Below are 17,081 nucleotides of genomic sequence, written 5' to 3' on the forward strand. Positions count from 1 at the left end.
AATCTGGCCCTAAATGTCCTGAAAATTACACTCAAACAGAACACTGAAGTAAAAGTAAAAGTAGGTTATGCTATAAGGTTTACTAAAGTTGAAGTTAGTAAAGTTAATTCCCCACTGGCAGAAACTTTAACAATAAATAATGGCTTAATTAATTCAGTCCCAGTGAACTGTTGATTGTAATGGAGTATCAGATGAAATTCTCAGTGGAAAAGTGAAGAATTTTTGACTGAGAAGCTACTGCTAGAACCTTTCGATATCAGTTGAAAGACTGAGATTATTTGTTATGAGTTAGAAATTAAAATTGGACGTTATAATAAAGACTCAGGTTAGATCTGCGTCATGATGAGAAGTTCTATTGTGTTATTTCTTATTCACAGAACATGCAGTAAATGTGTTGTTGCCTGATAAAGCAGATTATTCTAAAATAAAATATAAAAGCAAGGATAAAAATTGAAAGTAAAAATTGTCTTACCGTGAGTACTTATTTGTTGTCTTTAGTTTAGTGTTTATATTTTGGGATATTATTATTATTTTTTTTTTTTTTTTTTACTTTTTTTTATTAAGACTCTACCTCTACACTCTAACAGGACCAAAAAAATCGTAGAAACAATGTCCACACGGATACGTTTAATTGTTGCACAGAAGGCGGGAACATATTTTGATTGACACATTTTAAACCAATAAACTTTTAGAATGCACCTCCGTTCAGTGACGCACTAACCAATCACCATCACCAGAGGGAGCCACGCGCCCGGGACGTGCTGAATGTAAACACAGCGTAGAAAGCATGACAGTGAGCTGCGGAGTTGAGACTTTAAAACAGGAAAATGCTACGTTTAGGTGTTTAAAAATGATTCCGGACGCTTCTTGACATTGGCATTAACGTACTTTAACGTTACTTTGAAGTAGTGTTTGAAGAACGACACTTTCATATGGGACTTGTGGTATAATAATGATTTTCGGAGATGCTGTGGTCAGTTTATCGCGGATTACGGAAAGCTGCTGTCAGTGCATTTAAATCGAGGTTTGCCACTACATGCTTTAATCAGTGGATCTTTAGGGTAACTGTTGTATTTGGAAAACAAAGTACAATGCATTTTAAAATAATCTTTAACATTTTCTCTTTCATTTATGTCTTTGCCCTTATGTGCATCATTTTCTTTGTCAAAACCTGCTCAGTTGTGAACAATCTATCAGTCCAATCCACTTTATTTCTGTAGCGCATCTTATACACACGAAAGTGCTGCACGGACAAATTAATACAATAAAATACAGTAAATCTTAAAAAAAAAACAACAACAACTAAATAAATAAAAAGTGTTAAAATGCATAAAGCAAAAAATTATTTTAAAAAATGAATAAAATTAATCAATAAAATTTAATAAAAGACACAGAAGACAACACAACTCACGTGGTTGACGAGACTTAAAACGCTCCACTGTAAGTGTGGAAGAGTTGGAGTTGGCTCTCGGACCTCAGACCTAATAAAATGTAACTGGATAGCTGAAGAAATTGGATAATGATCTCATTTGTGTCATGTATATAAAACAGTATTCCAATAATTGTTCATATGTAAATTTTCTTAATTTTATACATATTTGAATGGATGTGTGTTTTTTCTTCTTTCTTGCAGTAGAGGACCTCCACCGGTCCGACGCCTGTTGTGTACCTGTGACAATGGGAACACAAACAGACTGGCCGATGCAGACACCATTTTCGCCCTTTCGTCGGGTCACGGCAGGTGTGGCGTTGCCGTGGTGAGGGTCAGTGGTCCGGCCTCTCTCTCAGCTCTCAGGACCATGGCTGGACTTAAGCACAAACCTCCACTCCCACGGACTGCACTGTTACGCAGCATCACAGACCCTAGAACCAAAGAGGTGCTGGACCGCGGGCTGGTACTGTGGTTTCCAGGTAGTTATTTGTTGCAGAGAAGACAGAGAAGATGTCTATGTCTCACATTAATTAATGAAAGGTGTTTTATTGCTTAAAGGTTAAGTAATCATCATGTTTTGTTCTGTGCTTGTTTGTTTAGGCCCACACAGCTTCACTGGAGAGGACAGCGCAGAGTTCCACATCCACGGTGGTCCGGCTGTGGTCTCTGCAGTTCTACAAGCTTTAGGTAAAAAACTTAAGGGACACTGATGTGCAAAATCAGATCAATCAGACAATTAAGCTTTAAATACAAGAAGATGGAGCCTTCAGCACATCTAGTCAATGTCAGAAAATAATAATTAAATTATAATAACCAAATGAAACTATATACTTGGGCAACAAAATTAATCTTGAATCAGCTTAAAAGTGCAATTTCAATGGTCATAATTTGCTAATTTTAAATAATTTTTATTTCAGTAACTTTTCAACCATGCTCTGAATTGCATTGGGTTCTTGTATTAGTTTTTCCCCGGAAACGTTACCAATATGTATATTTACTGCAGTTTGAAATGTAATCACCAGAGGGCAGTGTAATATAAACATTCTTATTATGTTTTACCACTAAACCTTTAACCATTTAACGTTACATGCTGCTGAGTATACTGTAATGTCTATTGTAAAGTGTGTATATTGTTGTGATGTGTGTCTGTCTGTGTCTATGTCAAACAAGCTCTGTGTTTGTGAAAAAGAATCTCACCTTTGGAACAATAAAGTCAAAAGTCTGAAATTCAAAACAGAACTATATTAATCTACAATTGTAAGTTTAAGTAAGTATAGTAAGTTTATGTAATTTTGAAAGTCAGTTTTTTGGGCTAGGGTCCATCTGGCTCCTGCTGCTTCTCTTGTCACTTCATCCTAATGAGATGTGAAAAATGAGTTTGCACACAATGAAACTTTAACCTTTTTAACCCTTCACTGTAGAGCTTTCTGTCAGAGTGACCCTGGCCTGACTCACTGGCCTGTTGTTTGCTTCTCTGAGCTGTTTTAGTGTGTCTTTAGTCTGAGCTGTGATGTGTGCACGATGCAGGAAGCGTGGCTGGCATGCGGCCGGCTGAAGCTGGAGAGTTCACACGGAGAGCGTTCCAAGCGGGGAAGCTCGGGCTGACTGAGGTTGGTCAAGGCAACAAAAACACAACCACATAAACAAGGTCAGATGAGGGCCTAGAGCAGTCAAATGGTCAGAGTGTGATTCTATTGTTATAGTCTGTAGTGGGGAAGGTACCAGCCCAACTGCAAGGTTAATACAGGTTAACTGATCAAACAGGATTCTCTCTGGTAGTGTACTGATTTTTATCTCTATACCTTATGAGGACTGGAGACTTTAAATTGTTTTTGGCAAAGTCCACCATCATTGTTGGCTGGTAAAACATTCATAGAAATGCATAATTACTGTCCAAAACAATGTAAAAAGCATGGTCAGCGCTTAAATTTATAGTTATAAGTGGAGAAGGTACTAACAACAAGATTAAGACAGGTTAAATGAGTTGGGGATCCATCCATCCATCCATTTTCTTCCGCTTATCCGGGGGCCGCATCGCGGGGGCAGCAGTCTAAGCAGGGACTCCCAGACTTCCTTCACCCCAGACATGTCCTCCAGTTCCTCCGGGGGGACCCCAAGGCGTTCAGCCAAGAGACATAGTCCCTCCAGCGTGTCCTGGGTCTTCCCCAGGGCCTCCTCGCGGTGGGACATGCCCAGAACACTTCCCGAGGGAGGCGCCCTGGAGGCATCCGGAACAGATGCCCAAGCCACCTCAGCTGACTCCTCTCGACGTGGAGGAACAGAGGCTCTACTCCGAGCTCCTCCCATATGACTGAGCTCCTCACCCTATCTCTAAGGGAGCACCCAGCCACCCTGCAAAGGAAACTCATTTCGATTGCTTATATCCGCGATCTCATCCTTTCAGTCATTACCCAGAGCTCTTGACCATAGGGGATGAAGATTAGTTCTTCTAAGTCCGAGGCCATGGTTTTTGACCGGAAAAAGGTGGCTTGCCCTCTCCAAGTGGGTGAAGAGTCCCTGCCTCAAGTGGAGGCGTTCAAGTGTCTCGGGGTCTTGTTCACGAGTGAGGGGAGGACGGAACATGAGATTGACAGGCGGATCGGTGCAGTGTCTGCAGTGATGCAGTCGCTGTATCGGACCATTGTGGTGAAGAGGGAGCTGAGCCGAAATGCGAAGCTCTTGATTTACCAGTCAGTCTTTGTTCCTACTCTCACCTACGGTCATGGTCATGGTCATGAGGCTCCTACTTATTCCTCACTGGTGGTGCAGTGGTTTGAAGCACTGGACATGTGTCTCTATGCTTTTTGGGTTTGACCTATAAAATTAATGGTATTGGAGCAACGGACCAGGGTTGGCAGTCTCTTTTATAGTTTTTCATCCTCAGTATGTGGACAGGCCATTCTCATGTGAAAGCTCACAACCTCCAGAATTCATTCACTGAGCTGCAGAGACTGCGCTATCATTGATTCATGATTGGCTGTAGGCACTGGGGTTTAAGGAGTAAGGATCCAGATTAGAGAATATACATTTTTCCATGGCCGATGCCAGTACCAGTTTTTCACTTTTCAATTTTTCCTTGGCCAATGTGTGTTTTGGTAATTTTCCCCAAATAATCTAATTTGACTTTAATACAAATTCACCCATGACTTCGGTTTAGTACACACTGGATGAGGGAGCAGTGGTAGTCACATTTTTGCACTACCGTCTTTGGACTAGTTCAGATAGGCTTTATGCATATGTGCATGTTTAGGCAGCTGGTTGGGCCAAACAAAATATGAGCCTCTGCTGGAGATTTAAGGCCAATAGCCAGTATACTAAAAAGTGAAAATATCAGCCAGCCAACATTGAAAGTGGTAAACTAGAGAGAGACTCATGCAGCTCAATCTGCTTTCTGACTGGATAATCGTCTTGAGAACCAAAACAAGAATCAGTAACTTGGCCATTATATTTCTTTATTAAGAATCAGTCATCAGTAAAAGCTATAGCTGATACCAACATGTTTACCTCATATCTGGGGTTTGGTCTTAGTTATAACATTTTAATACAAATCTCAAATATCCCAGTTTAAATCTTTTAGCAAATGCCCTACACACAGTGGTATAAACTGAAGTCTAATGCGTTCCTGTCTGTGCAGGTGGAGGGTCTGGGGGATCTGATCCATGCAGAGACAGAGGCCCAGAGGAGGCAGGCGCTCAGGCAGATGTCTGGAGACCTAGAGCGCCTTTATCAGGACTGGAGCAGCAGACTCAAACGGGTGAGTTTTCATCGGATACACTGTGATCTGTATCACATTCACATTTTATTGAGATTTCTGTTATAACTTATATTTGTCATCATTTGTTATATTTGATCAGCTTGGGTGTTTTTACATCCACATCCTCTGTTAGTAAAAGCGTGTGGTTTGGAGCGGACTTCACACTTTGGAGGAAGAAATTTGACAATTTTTTTATGCTGAATGGCAGTGATTCAAGGTCTTTATTGTCTGTGTTAAGCATGTGTCAATACGAGGAATAACAAGGGAGTTCCGAATGGAAAAGTGGAAATCACACAGTCACACAACAAACCGATGACAATTGCTGAACATTCCACCATAGAGATACATGTAGAGCACCCCTAGCAGGATGCAAATTATCAATACCGGTAGGGAGTAGTGGGTCTAGGGCATTCTGTCATTGTGTTGAATTTTGACTTGTTTTTGTGTGTAAAATGGTATTAATTTGAAGTCTTGTTAATGTTCATGAAATTAATATTGAAAGAATTATTTAATATTTTTTATGAAATGCATAATGATGTAAATATTGTTATTGATTTATGCAAGGAAAAATATTGTAATAGGTTTTTCCACATCACCCTGCTGTGCTCTAAATCTCTGGCAAATTGGAAGTCCTCCTCTGTAGTTGAAACATTTATTGAGCAGAATTACCCGAACAGACCTCAAACGAACTTCCCCCGGTGGACATATTGTGAATGACATTCTGTGAAATCCCTGTGTTTTGGAAAGACACTGGTTGTGCTGTGCGGGGCTGTGCTTTTAGGTCAGGGCTCAGTACTTTCACAGCTAAAACAATGCATTTTCTCTGCTCCTCTGCCGACCCCACAGCTGTATGGACAGTTGGTATGTTATCTTTGGGGGATAGGTGGCTTCCTGTTATTATCTTGGTGGAGTATGTGACAGCTCAGCGCGTGTTAACATGAGGAATAACAAGGGTGTTCTGCATGGAAAAGTGGAAAAACATATAAAAAATCACACAACAAACAGACAAAGTTCACACAGAGAGACTGGGTTGGAAAAATGACAAGTGGTGACGACTGTGAAAACAGTCCTGAATCTCAATTACATGAAGATGAATAATATTTAAAGGGGCCATGTTCCACTATTTCCTGATCTATATTATGATATTGTTTCCTCATCACAAACAAACCTGGAGTTGTGTTTTGTTTCATTCACACATGTTTAACACACAAACTCTCTCCATATTTAGGCTGAGTCTTCACTCAAACTGAAAACTCTCTGTCCCACCTTGTGATGTCATGTGGTAATACAGGAAGTGGTCCACTATGTTTTTAAACTCTATACACCTTCACTAGAGTCATTTAGATCATTTTAGCCCAAGAATTCCTCACCTCTCCCAAACTAAAGGTAAAAAGAGCTGTAAACTTGTAAACTACAATTAGATGACATCACAAGGTGGAACAGAGCATTTTGAGCTTTGGAGATGTAGATGGACTGATATTAAAGGATTATTAAAACTTGTGTGAATGAAAGAAAACACAATTCCATGTCTGTTTTTGATGAGGTAACAACATTACAACATGGCTTATAGAGCTGGCAAGAATACATTTAGTGCAATATAGGACCTTTTAAAACAATAACACCTCCATGGAGACAAGCAGGTGGCCAGTGCACCTTTGATCCTCAAATCAGTCAGGTCTCACTCTTTAGAAGATTGAATTATGGTTCTTTTGTCCCATCGCCCACAACTACACACAGTGTGTTTAGCGCTGTGTTGTCCTCATCTCATCTGTTGACTGTTGCTTTTGGCTCCACTCACAGTTCAATGACCACATTTGAACGTTTCACCTGTCTGGGCCCAGGCCAAGCTCTGCTCTACTGTTACGGCCATTATATATGTAGAGGCATCGTTTTCCAGGCATAACCCCCAGAGAACTGCCTTCAACTGTTGTCCTAATGCTTTTCCCAGAACTGATCCAAAGTAAATTTGTTTTGGAGAAGCCTTTCTGGGAAACTGGTACTGCAGTATCCGAGTCCTCCATCTTTACTATGCAATATTCAGGTGAAAGATGTTCGTACAACAATGTAATCTTGAATACGTGGCTTCCACTTTTATAACGAGCCCATAATTAAAATATGGAAATCTTCCTGCTTTTGTGAAGCAACATCACTATTGTGTTAATGTCACTGTATGGAGATTTATCAGTGTTTGTAAATGCATTAGAAATACATTATAAATTACCCTTGTGTCATTCTGTCTGTTACAGTGTATTGGTTTAGTGATAATAGGAGTTTGTGTTCCCAAAATAGTGTTCTTTAGACAGGTTTCATAACAGTGTACCCTGTTATCAAATGAAATGTGACATTATTTCCAACATTAGAAAATACTGGCCATGGTCTACAGGGGTGTAAACTAAGCTTAAATAATGACATTTATTGAAATAGTAATCTATTTGCACCCATTACAAACTCAGAGGCACCCTCTGTCAGTTTGGTCTGGACCTCCTTTGTCTTTGGATCCCTAGGGGTTCTGGGACATCGAGGTCCAGGACTGTGGGACAGGACACACCGACCCACAGTACCAGAGCACACAGAGAGTTTATGTCCATATGATGAATAATAGAGAGTAACTCTTGTCTCACCCTGGACATGTAGTGTTTTTCCACTGCAGTCCTGTGCCATTGTTCTGTACAGATAATGTATTGCCAATAGGATAGTGGTATGTGCCTGAAGATGTACACCTGGGCTCCTTCCTGTCACATGTTGTTAGCATAAACAATAAGACTTAAAAATACCTTGACCTTTGACCTTTGTGTCTCTGTTCCTTTAGAGCCTGGCACACGTTGAGGCATTCATTGACTTCAGTGAAGATGAGCTGATTGAGGAGGGGGTCATGGACCAGGGTGAGTGATGAGAGAGGTGGGCAGTTGTGTGTATAATGCCTATGTCAGAATAAGGCAGTGCTCCCTGGAGTCCAGGGCCTGGTCTCCCTGAGGAGACGAGACTTTCCTGTTTGGCTCTTCAGTAACCATCGTGTGAGCTGTTCTCACTGTGGAACCAGCACCGTCCAAACTCTGAACAGTATTTCCTAAAGGAAGCAGGAGGCCAGGGGACTCCTTCAAAGCCTGCTGCCCTGCCACTCACAGCAGCTGAGGCAGAGGTGGTGTTAGTGGATTTCCCATGGTCCTTTGCATCTGAGTGTGTTGTTATTATGGGATGTCTCTAGAGACAGATGTAACATCTGTGGCATTGTCACAGATGTTACATCTGACACACTAGAGCTTAAGCCATTGTTTGTTGTAGTGTCTCAGTAGATGCTAATAGAAGCATCTGTATTCGGGGAGTGGTCATAAGTTAAGCCCCGATTACTGGGGCTGCAACCTCTAAGGTTTATTAAATGTTTTGATTTAATAGGAAATGTATATTGTGTGATTACAGTGCATGTTTATGATCTATTATAATCTTCAAATTCATTGTGGCTGGGCAAAGTCCGTAGTAAGCAGACATCATTGATCATGTGATTTTCTTACCTAGCACTGTTTTCAGTTGCTGAGTCACTTTTACAATTTCATGTATTATTTATTCACACCACTGTTGGTGGTAAAAAGTTACTTCTATTGCCACAGCTGCCCTGGGGCAGACAGACACAAGCTAGGCTCCCAATCTGCGCCATAGGCCTTTCTGACCTCCAACAATAAGCAGAGTGGGACAAGTGTCTGATGAGCGTTCTAACCACTGAGTAAAACTTTTCTAGACCTACAGGCCCAGGGACTTTTAGTGCAGGGGACAATTCTAAATTAGAGCATCATCATCCAAAGTGACTATGTAAAAGACCGCACCTGTATTACCACATAAGACACTGAAATGTTGATTTACCGTTCCCATTGTAACCTTGACATAAATACCCTTCTGTATCTGTGGTGTTGTGTGTTGTGAACAGGGCTTTCCCCTTCAGTGTAAAGTGTAAACAGATCAGACCCTGACCCATTTCTGTCTAGACGCCCGTCCAGACTCTGGTACCAGCCTCGTCACCAGCCTTGTGCTACAAAGGCTCTACATTATTCTTCAAGGCCAAGAAAATGAAGTCGTGCTCTAGCCTTCATCACATCCTCTTCCTCTGCGTTGTCTCCTCACAGTGGACCGGTCCATATCTGAGCTCCGATCTGAGGTAGAGCGCCACCTGCAGGACGAGCGCCGTGGGGAGAGGCTGAGGAGCGGCGTTCATGTGGTCATCGCTGGATCCACCAACGCGGGAAAGAGCAGCCTCCTCAACACACTCTGTAAGACACACAACACACACACACAGGCTGACGGTGACCAAGAATGTTTTTTATTGTCTTGATATTGTGAAATCCATCAGAAATATTCTAAAATGTGTTTAGAAATGTCTCGGTTGCGGTTCAAGTATTGCAGTTTGTTGTGTGGGAGTGTAGAAAAAGTAGTGGTTCCCTAAACATTCCCAGACAGCACTTTTTTGCATAAATGTTGATCAAAAGTTAGAGTTTGGTTGGTAACAAAATATCCTTGTGAGAATCACTGTTTAATGTTATTACACCAGGGTTTATGTTTACACGTAAATATGCAGACCACATGCATTTTAATTTGTCATAGTTTCTTCTTATCATATTTTACTGTCCATTATAGTATAGTCATTCATAGTTTTTTGTTGGCACCATATCACTAGAGCACATTTTGTTACAGTGCTGTACTTACAGTACAGTTTCTTAATATTACTCTTTGATATTCCTTATGTCTTAGTTCTGTTCTGTGTGTGGACAGGCCAGAGACCGGCTGCTATCGTGTCTCCGATCGCGGGCACCACCAGGGACGTGGTGGAGACAGCTCTGGACATTGGAGGGTTTCCTGTGGTTCTGAGTGACACAGCAGGACTCAGGGAGAGTGCCGACCTGGTGGAGAGAGAGGGGGTCCGCAGGGCGCGCCAGAGGTACAACAAAACACGTATGAATCTGTATAACCTGTATAATGAGAGATCAGTTTTCATCTTACACGTCCCTTTAATGAATTTGACCGTGTCTATATACATGATAATAACAAAGTTTCCTTCATGTCTCTGTTTTCTCATGTTTTGTCCCTAAACTGCTTTATCTAAAAGAACATAGACTAAATAGTAGTAGTATCCACTGGAAAGTAAGTTAGCCATTAACTCAAGTAAGAGTGAGCCGAGTAACCTTGAATTAAAGCCCCAGTTTGTAACATTTTAATACAAAATGTGTATGTGTTGTTCATTAATCCCGGGCTCAGACTGCACGTGGTGCAGCTGTGGTCTGGTGGCCGTGAGTGTTCTGTGTAGTTAAAAGTTGTGAGAGGAGCTCAGAACTCAGATGATGTAGTTCCGCTGGGGCCGGCGGAGTTGCTACGAAGTTCTGCCTCAAATCATTGGATTCTATTTCTGATAGACGCCGTGGCAACTTCAGCCTTTTCCCTTCATAAATTAATTCTTATCGCACAAACATGTGTTCTCTGTGTAGCCTTCAAAGGCGCTGACCACAACAGATCTCCGGTCCTCGTGTGAGTGTCACAGTAAGACCGGTCCCACACTGAGCTCCTGCTGGACCGGGGACTGGTCTGAGCCCAGGGTCAAAGCAACATATTATGCAGTGGCTGCCTCTTGGCCAGGACTCCCTTGAAGAAGAAGTTTTAATCTCAGTGGGATTTTTTCTGTGGTTATATAAAATAAAAAGCACTCAGTGAGGGAATTCTGGAGGTTCTGATCTTTCACATGAGACATGACCAGTCCATATACTGAGAATGAGAGAAACCTGCACCCTTGTGTCCCCCAGGTCTATATGCAGGTTAAAGCACTGCAACCCAGGTTCTGTTTAACTGTAGTTCCTTTGTTAAACCAGTAAGAGTGCAGGTCACTAACCTTCTCTTTAATAGCAGATCAAATGATAGTGTTTGTTTGGGTAGATATGCTGAGAGGACTGAGATAAATGCACTACTTCCTGCAGGGAGCATCCATGAAGTCAAACAAAGAATGTGATCACTGAAAATATGAGATATATTACACAGAGCAGGACGCCTTCTATCCTCCTCTGAGTTTATGAACTTAAATTTATTAAGTATATTAAGTGTTTTTTCCGCACTGTATTTATACATGTACTTAACCTGGCTTGAGTGCACGTATCATATTTATTAACATGTGGCAAGACTCTGAGGCAGCATGAAGGATCTGTTCACACACAAAGAAAGGAAGGAATAATTCACTGCTTTTCCTCATGTACATTATGATATATTTCTATGATGTCTGCGGGGCCGCCACTGTTAGTATTACAGCTATAAATACACGGGATAAATCGTCATAGGAGGTTGCATAATGAATTGCTGGATCAGGTTGAAATAAATGGATCTTGAGTAGGGGCCGTTTCCACTGTTTACACAGGTGAAGAATGGAGGCACTTGGAGTGTCCGTCATCAGGGCGTTATCAGAGAGAGACACAGGGCTGAGTGACCACTGCAGACCAAACACTTGTATACTTATTTATACTGAAATATACACACGTTTATGGGCCCGGTGACAGAGGAGAGAGGAAATGACTCAGTGATAAGGGCTCATGTTATTTATCACATCATAATTATTCATAGATGTGTGCTATAAGTACATGTAAATTGAACTGTAACATGAATGTAGTAGTGTTAGTAGTAAAATTTCAAACTCGATTTCAATACCAAGGAGTAGACTGGATACTCAGTACTGATTTCTCTTTCTTTAGACAATAGAATGTGATTTTCAATGTTAAACCGCAGTACTTTCTTTTATATTACCATGTGGCCTTATATTTGTGTAATCCTTCACTGGTCCAGGTAGGTTTCACAGTGGTCCATGGGCGTATACTAGTCTATATGCGCTTATACTTGTTCTGATACAGCTCAACATCATTCTAAATATATTCAGGAAAGCTTCATTTCTGTCCTGTCAATGTGACTTTTTAGTATCGATACCTGCTCAAATGAGTATATAGTTTTGATACTAGTTTTAGTATTCATTAGTATCTGATTTTTGATACAGCCCTTGTGTGTATGTCATGGCGACAAGGTGACTGAGTGGCTAGTCTTACAACAAGAAGGATCTGAGTTCGACTCCCATGCCTTCTGTGCAGAGTTTGTACGTTCTCCCTGTGTCCGGGTGGGTTTCCTCTGGGCAATCTGGTTTCCCGTCAACCCAAAACATGCACAATAGGTAAACTCCTCGAGCTAAGGTAGTCCTCCTGACCAAGCCTAGGTCAAGATCTGGAGGAGCAGGGCTGTGGCGCACATGGCGTACTGGGGGTGAGTCAAATGCAGAATGCGTTTTTCCCTACAGCCGTAATAAAGTGTACCTTAAAGAAATATAATAATGAGACTAAATGTATGGTATTCAAAATAGCGAAAAATTAGGACTCTTTTTGTATCATCAGAGCCATATCATTGCCATAAACAATCTTTTCAAATTATCAGAGTCTTCAAAATGGCGTCATAACAGGAAAAAATAATATGTCCAAAACACAGGTGTCACATTATTGAGCCGTACATGCGGTCCTTATATGGTGGTGTCCATTGTGTCCCTGTTGAATGAGTGGGTTGTGATGACGTGTGTGAAGTGGGGCAGAGGCAGATCCTCAGGGACTGAGCGGAGCAGGAGCCGGTCAGAGACTCATGACCTGGGTCACTACAGGAAGGACGTGGTTAGTACAAGCATCCTGCTGCTGTTACCTCACAGCCCCAAAAACACAGCCAATATTTCCATGGCTCACGTGTATCTACTGTATGAAATTGGACTGAGACCTGCAAAATAAACCAAATTTGAACCATGATTACAATTATTATTATGCTTGCCTTTCATTTTATCGTAGTTTGTAAATTATGACTCTTAGGTAAAGTAAAGTAAGTTATAAATATAAATTTGTTCTCTGTATTTAACCAGTCCTTCAATGCAGCTGGGGCAGGGGGCGCCACAGTGTCATGCCCAGTGCCACGCCCAGAGACCCATCTCCAGATTTTGAGCCAGTCTTGGTCAGGACTACTTTAGCTGGTGAAGTTTATCTATTGTGCATGTTTTGTGTTGATGGCGGAAACTGGAGTGTCTAGAGGAAACCCACCGAGACACAGAGAGAACATGCAAACTCCACACAGAAAAGCTCAGGTGACCAAAGAGTGGAATCTGGAACCTTTCTTGTGGCGTGAGTGCTGACCACTCAACCACCTTATTGATAGTTGTACTATATACGCTTAATTTTAATTAGGACCTTAAGATGTTTTTCCTATAATCAAACAAACCTAGTGGTTGTTACAGAAATTCCCAGGGCACACGCTGTCATCTCAGTCCCTACAACAGAATCATAGATAGAATGGACTGGACTTCAGTATTACATGTCTACAGGGTTCATGACTCTGGGTTTTGGGTCCTGTTCTGATTAATTAACTTTGTGTGTGTGTGTGTTTCTAACAGCGTCACTTCTCTTTAACTGTTGGCCTACTACCATTTATTATATAACAGTGGCAATTCTTCAAGATAGTTTCTGATTTACATTCTGTTTGCACATTCCATTTCGGACTCCACACTTCCTTACTTTACTTTTATAACATAAACTGTTGCAACAGATTTTGCAAATATGACGTCTGTGTAATCCTTTGTCAGGGTGGAGCAGGCGGATCTGACCCTGGTGGTGGTGGACTGTGCTCAGATCCCATTGAACCGGCCCACTATCTCCTTCCTCCAGGACCACCTTAAGGACCTGCTGCCCTCCCAGGACCCCACTCACACAGGTACAGAGACATGTGTCATACTGCAATTTATCAAAAGACTCGGCCAACAAACTAAACTAAACTAAACAAACAAGGCATTGTGATAGTGATATGTTCTCACCTGCCCACAAGTGAACTGGGCCTGTTAAAGTGCCAGTGACAGGTTAGTCTGTTCATATTACTAAAATGCACTTAAGATCATTATATTTCATTTATTTATAATTTATTTTATTATATTTAAGAGTTAGCAAAAATTTAAATTTTTATGCAAATGTTTAGGTTTCAAATTTTACTTTGTAGTTGGAAATTTTACATGACTATTACTATTATTACATGATTATATTATGACTTTAATTTTAGATGGGCGGTCTGAAACCTTCTTTTCAGTGATATGTATAGCAAAATTGAGCTTTAAGCCATTTTATAATGTTACTTCATCAAAAACGAACCTGAAGCTGTGTTTTGTTTCTTTCACACATGTTTGAGTAATTCTTCATTGTTGGTCTGTCTACTCTCTGAAGCGCAAAATACTCTCTTCCACCTTGTGATGTCATGTAGTGGTAGTTTTCAAGTTAAAATCTTCCTTTTACCTTTTAACTAATGATTCTAGTGAAAGTGTATGGAGTTTGTAAACACAGTGGAGCACTTCCTGTATTCCCACATGATATCCCAAGGTGAAACAGAGTGTTTTCTGTTTGAGAGAAGAACTCAGCCTAAATATGCAGTGGTTGTGTGTTAAACATGTGTGAATGAAACAAAACACAACTACAGATATGTTTTCAACAAGGAAACAACATTATAACATAATTTAATATGGGCTCTTTCAATCCAGTTAAGAGAAATGCACAGACATCTCTTCCATCCTCTAATGCACAAAGCTCTTCTCTCTACTTGTTTTTCAAAAGCAAAACAGTCCATATTTCTTATTAACCCAGCCTGACACAGTCTGAGCAGTCCTTCTGTTACACTGCACTGAGACTTTGACTGAGACATAAAGGCCAGTGAGACGCGCAGTGGAAATGTAGCTGCAAAAAAACTTGAATTTCCCTCTGGATCAATAAAGTTTCTCTCTTTCTCTCTCTCCTATGAAGTGATTAGTTTATTGTTGTTCATTTGTGTGTGTGCCCAGAGCGGTGCATCGTGGTGCTGAATAAACTGGACCTCCTGACAGAGCAGAGGAGAGAGAGGCTTCACTCTGACCTGGGCTCATGGACGGCCCCTCCCTCAGTCTGCTGTATCTCATGTCACACCCAAGAAGGACTGCAGAACTTCCTCTCAGAGCTACACCTCAGGGTCCAGCAGCTGTGAGTGTGTGCCAAGTTTTCCATCAGAATTATTAATCATTATTCAGTCTATTCGTTTATCCATTTATGTCTATTTGTCACTCATCAGCTCTACAGTCTTTTTAATGGACAGGTCTAGAGCCAAAGATGTGGCAGTGAAAGCATGTGATTTGGAGAAGACTTCAGATTTTGGAGGAGTACATTTTGTGTGTTAAATGGAGCTGACTAGAATATAAAGATCATTCTCAGACAAATGCCTCTGTATTTGATTTAGAACACCATGACTGTAATAGTGAAGCTATTAAATCAGGGGCTCTTACTCAGTTAATCCTCATGCTAATCTAAGTACAATTACAAATATGTAAAAACATATCTTATGAGTCAGGAAAAAGTTCTGGGTCTTTTGTATTTTCTTTGTGTTATTGATTTGTTGTCTTATTTTATCAGTAAAGGCTCTGATCTTCCCATGTTGCATTGCTCTCAGGTGTGGTGACCCCCTCTCTGGTGGCCCCTCCCTCACCCAGGCCCGGCACAGATCTCACCTGCAGCAGTGTGTCTCTGCTCTGGGGCAGTTTCAGAGTTTCAGAGACTCAGACCTGGCTCTGGCCTCTGAGGGCGTCCGCCTCGCTCTCACCTGCATTGGGCGCATCACCGGGCGGGTCGGGCCTGAAGAAATCCTCGACATTATCTTCAAAGATTTTTGCATTGGAAAATGAACAGAATCAGAGCCCATAATCTGATTATTCCTATTTCTGGAGTTCAGATTACTGAAATGACATCTCAACAGTTACATCTGTGAATAATCTGCTTTACATTTTAAGTAATACTGAAGGAGGCCCTCCTCTAGGCTAAGTAAGTGCCTGTTTTGTGGAGATGCAAGTCTACTCACATTAAGGACACTGTGTTTTTCTTGGTTTTTAGTGCTATAAACACAACTTCAACTTTTTTGGCAAAAAGCATAGTATGGCTTTAAAGATTGACACTGTGCTTTGTTCTACCAAATACTTCACTAAAAATTCATTGACTAACTGATACGTGTCAGTAGTACATTTTGATGATCATATTTCTCATGTAATTGTCTCAAATGTTGCCCCAGGAGCACCAGGTGCATTCTGCCATTTCTTCACATATGAGACAAAACAGAAACTCTTCCTGCTCGGAGTCTTCACATTGTTTCACTCCCTGGTCACAGACATGTTTGTTTTGAGTTGTTTAACCAAAATAGCAGCTCTGGACTGACAGGTGACTCACACACAAGCTGCTTGAATACAGTGTAAAAATAACTCATGAAAAGTCGTTGGTTCTCAGATGAGACTCTTGGGTCAGATCAGAACTGCTGAATTTAACAGTGGAAGGTCAAGTAATTCTCCTCTCACATTGTTTAGAAAATGCAGTGTTTCTGCCAGCACTGCCTGTCCTCAAACATTGGAGCTTTTATTAATACTCCTGAAATCATTATATAAATGACTTTTTAATGTGCTCTTTGTTTATAATGTGATTATACACATTACATAATTCATTTCAGAAACAATGACTTCATAATAATGGGTTTGTGTTTTAATCAAAGGCATATTAACTTCTCATAGGTGAGACACACTTTCTAATGTTGTGCTAATTATTTGAATGATTAGACAGTTTACACAGGTCATGGACTTGATTCACAAGTAAATTCCACAGTGATAGATATTTTTATATCTTATCACAAGGGACAAATGGATTACAGCACTACGCTACTTTAGAATTCAGATCTGTGGAGAGTCGTCCCTATTCTCAGAAGGAACTATTGTATTTTTGAGCAATAGTACCACCAGTCATGAATAAACACTAGATGGATATGTCTTCAAGATAGTTTCTGATTTACATTCTGTTTGCATGTTCAGTGTCAGAC

The 17,081-nt window shown here is 40.9% G+C and overlaps 1 protein-coding gene across 1 annotated transcript; it reads left to right on the forward strand.

The window, feature by feature from the left end:
* Positions 1 to 780: 780 nt before the first annotated feature.
* On the forward strand, positions 781 to 16,789 carry gtpbp3 (GTP binding protein 3, mitochondrial). The gene is made up of 11 exons (XM_020933406.2): positions 781 to 1,024; positions 1,634 to 1,911; positions 2,033 to 2,119; positions 2,960 to 3,042; positions 5,067 to 5,186; positions 7,996 to 8,068; positions 9,302 to 9,445; positions 9,945 to 10,110; positions 13,804 to 13,931; positions 15,040 to 15,214; positions 15,678 to 16,789. Exons 1-11 carry the CDS (start codon positions 966 to 968, stop codon positions 15,907 to 15,909), a joined length of 1,545 nt encoding a protein of 514 aa, XP_020789065.1. The 5' UTR covers positions 781 to 965; the 3' UTR covers positions 15,910 to 16,789.
* Positions 16,790 to 17,081: the final 292 nt, after the last annotated feature.

Source organism: Boleophthalmus pectinirostris, unplaced genomic scaffold (assembly GCF_026225935.1).
Source record: "Boleophthalmus pectinirostris isolate CB_2022bp ecotype Guang Dong unplaced genomic scaffold, ASM2622593v1 HiC_scaffold_7, whole genome shotgun sequence".
Lineage (NCBI taxonomy): Eukaryota > Metazoa > Chordata > Actinopteri > Gobiiformes > Gobiidae > Boleophthalmus > Boleophthalmus pectinirostris.

Excerpts from the sequence above, each read along its gene's own strand:
- gtpbp3 (XM_020933406.2), top strand. The coding sequence starts at position 966 with ATGCTGTGGTCAGTTTATCGCGGATTACGGAAAGCTGCTGTCAGTGCA. Across the intron at positions 1,025-1,633 it reads GTCAGTGCATTTAAATCGAG|TAGAGGACCTCCACCGGTCC; the intron begins GTTTGCCACTAC and ends TCTTTCTTGCAG. Across the intron at positions 13,932-15,039 it reads CCAGGACCCCACTCACACAG|AGCGGTGCATCGTGGTGCTG; the intron begins GTACAGAGACAT and ends GTGTGTGCCCAG.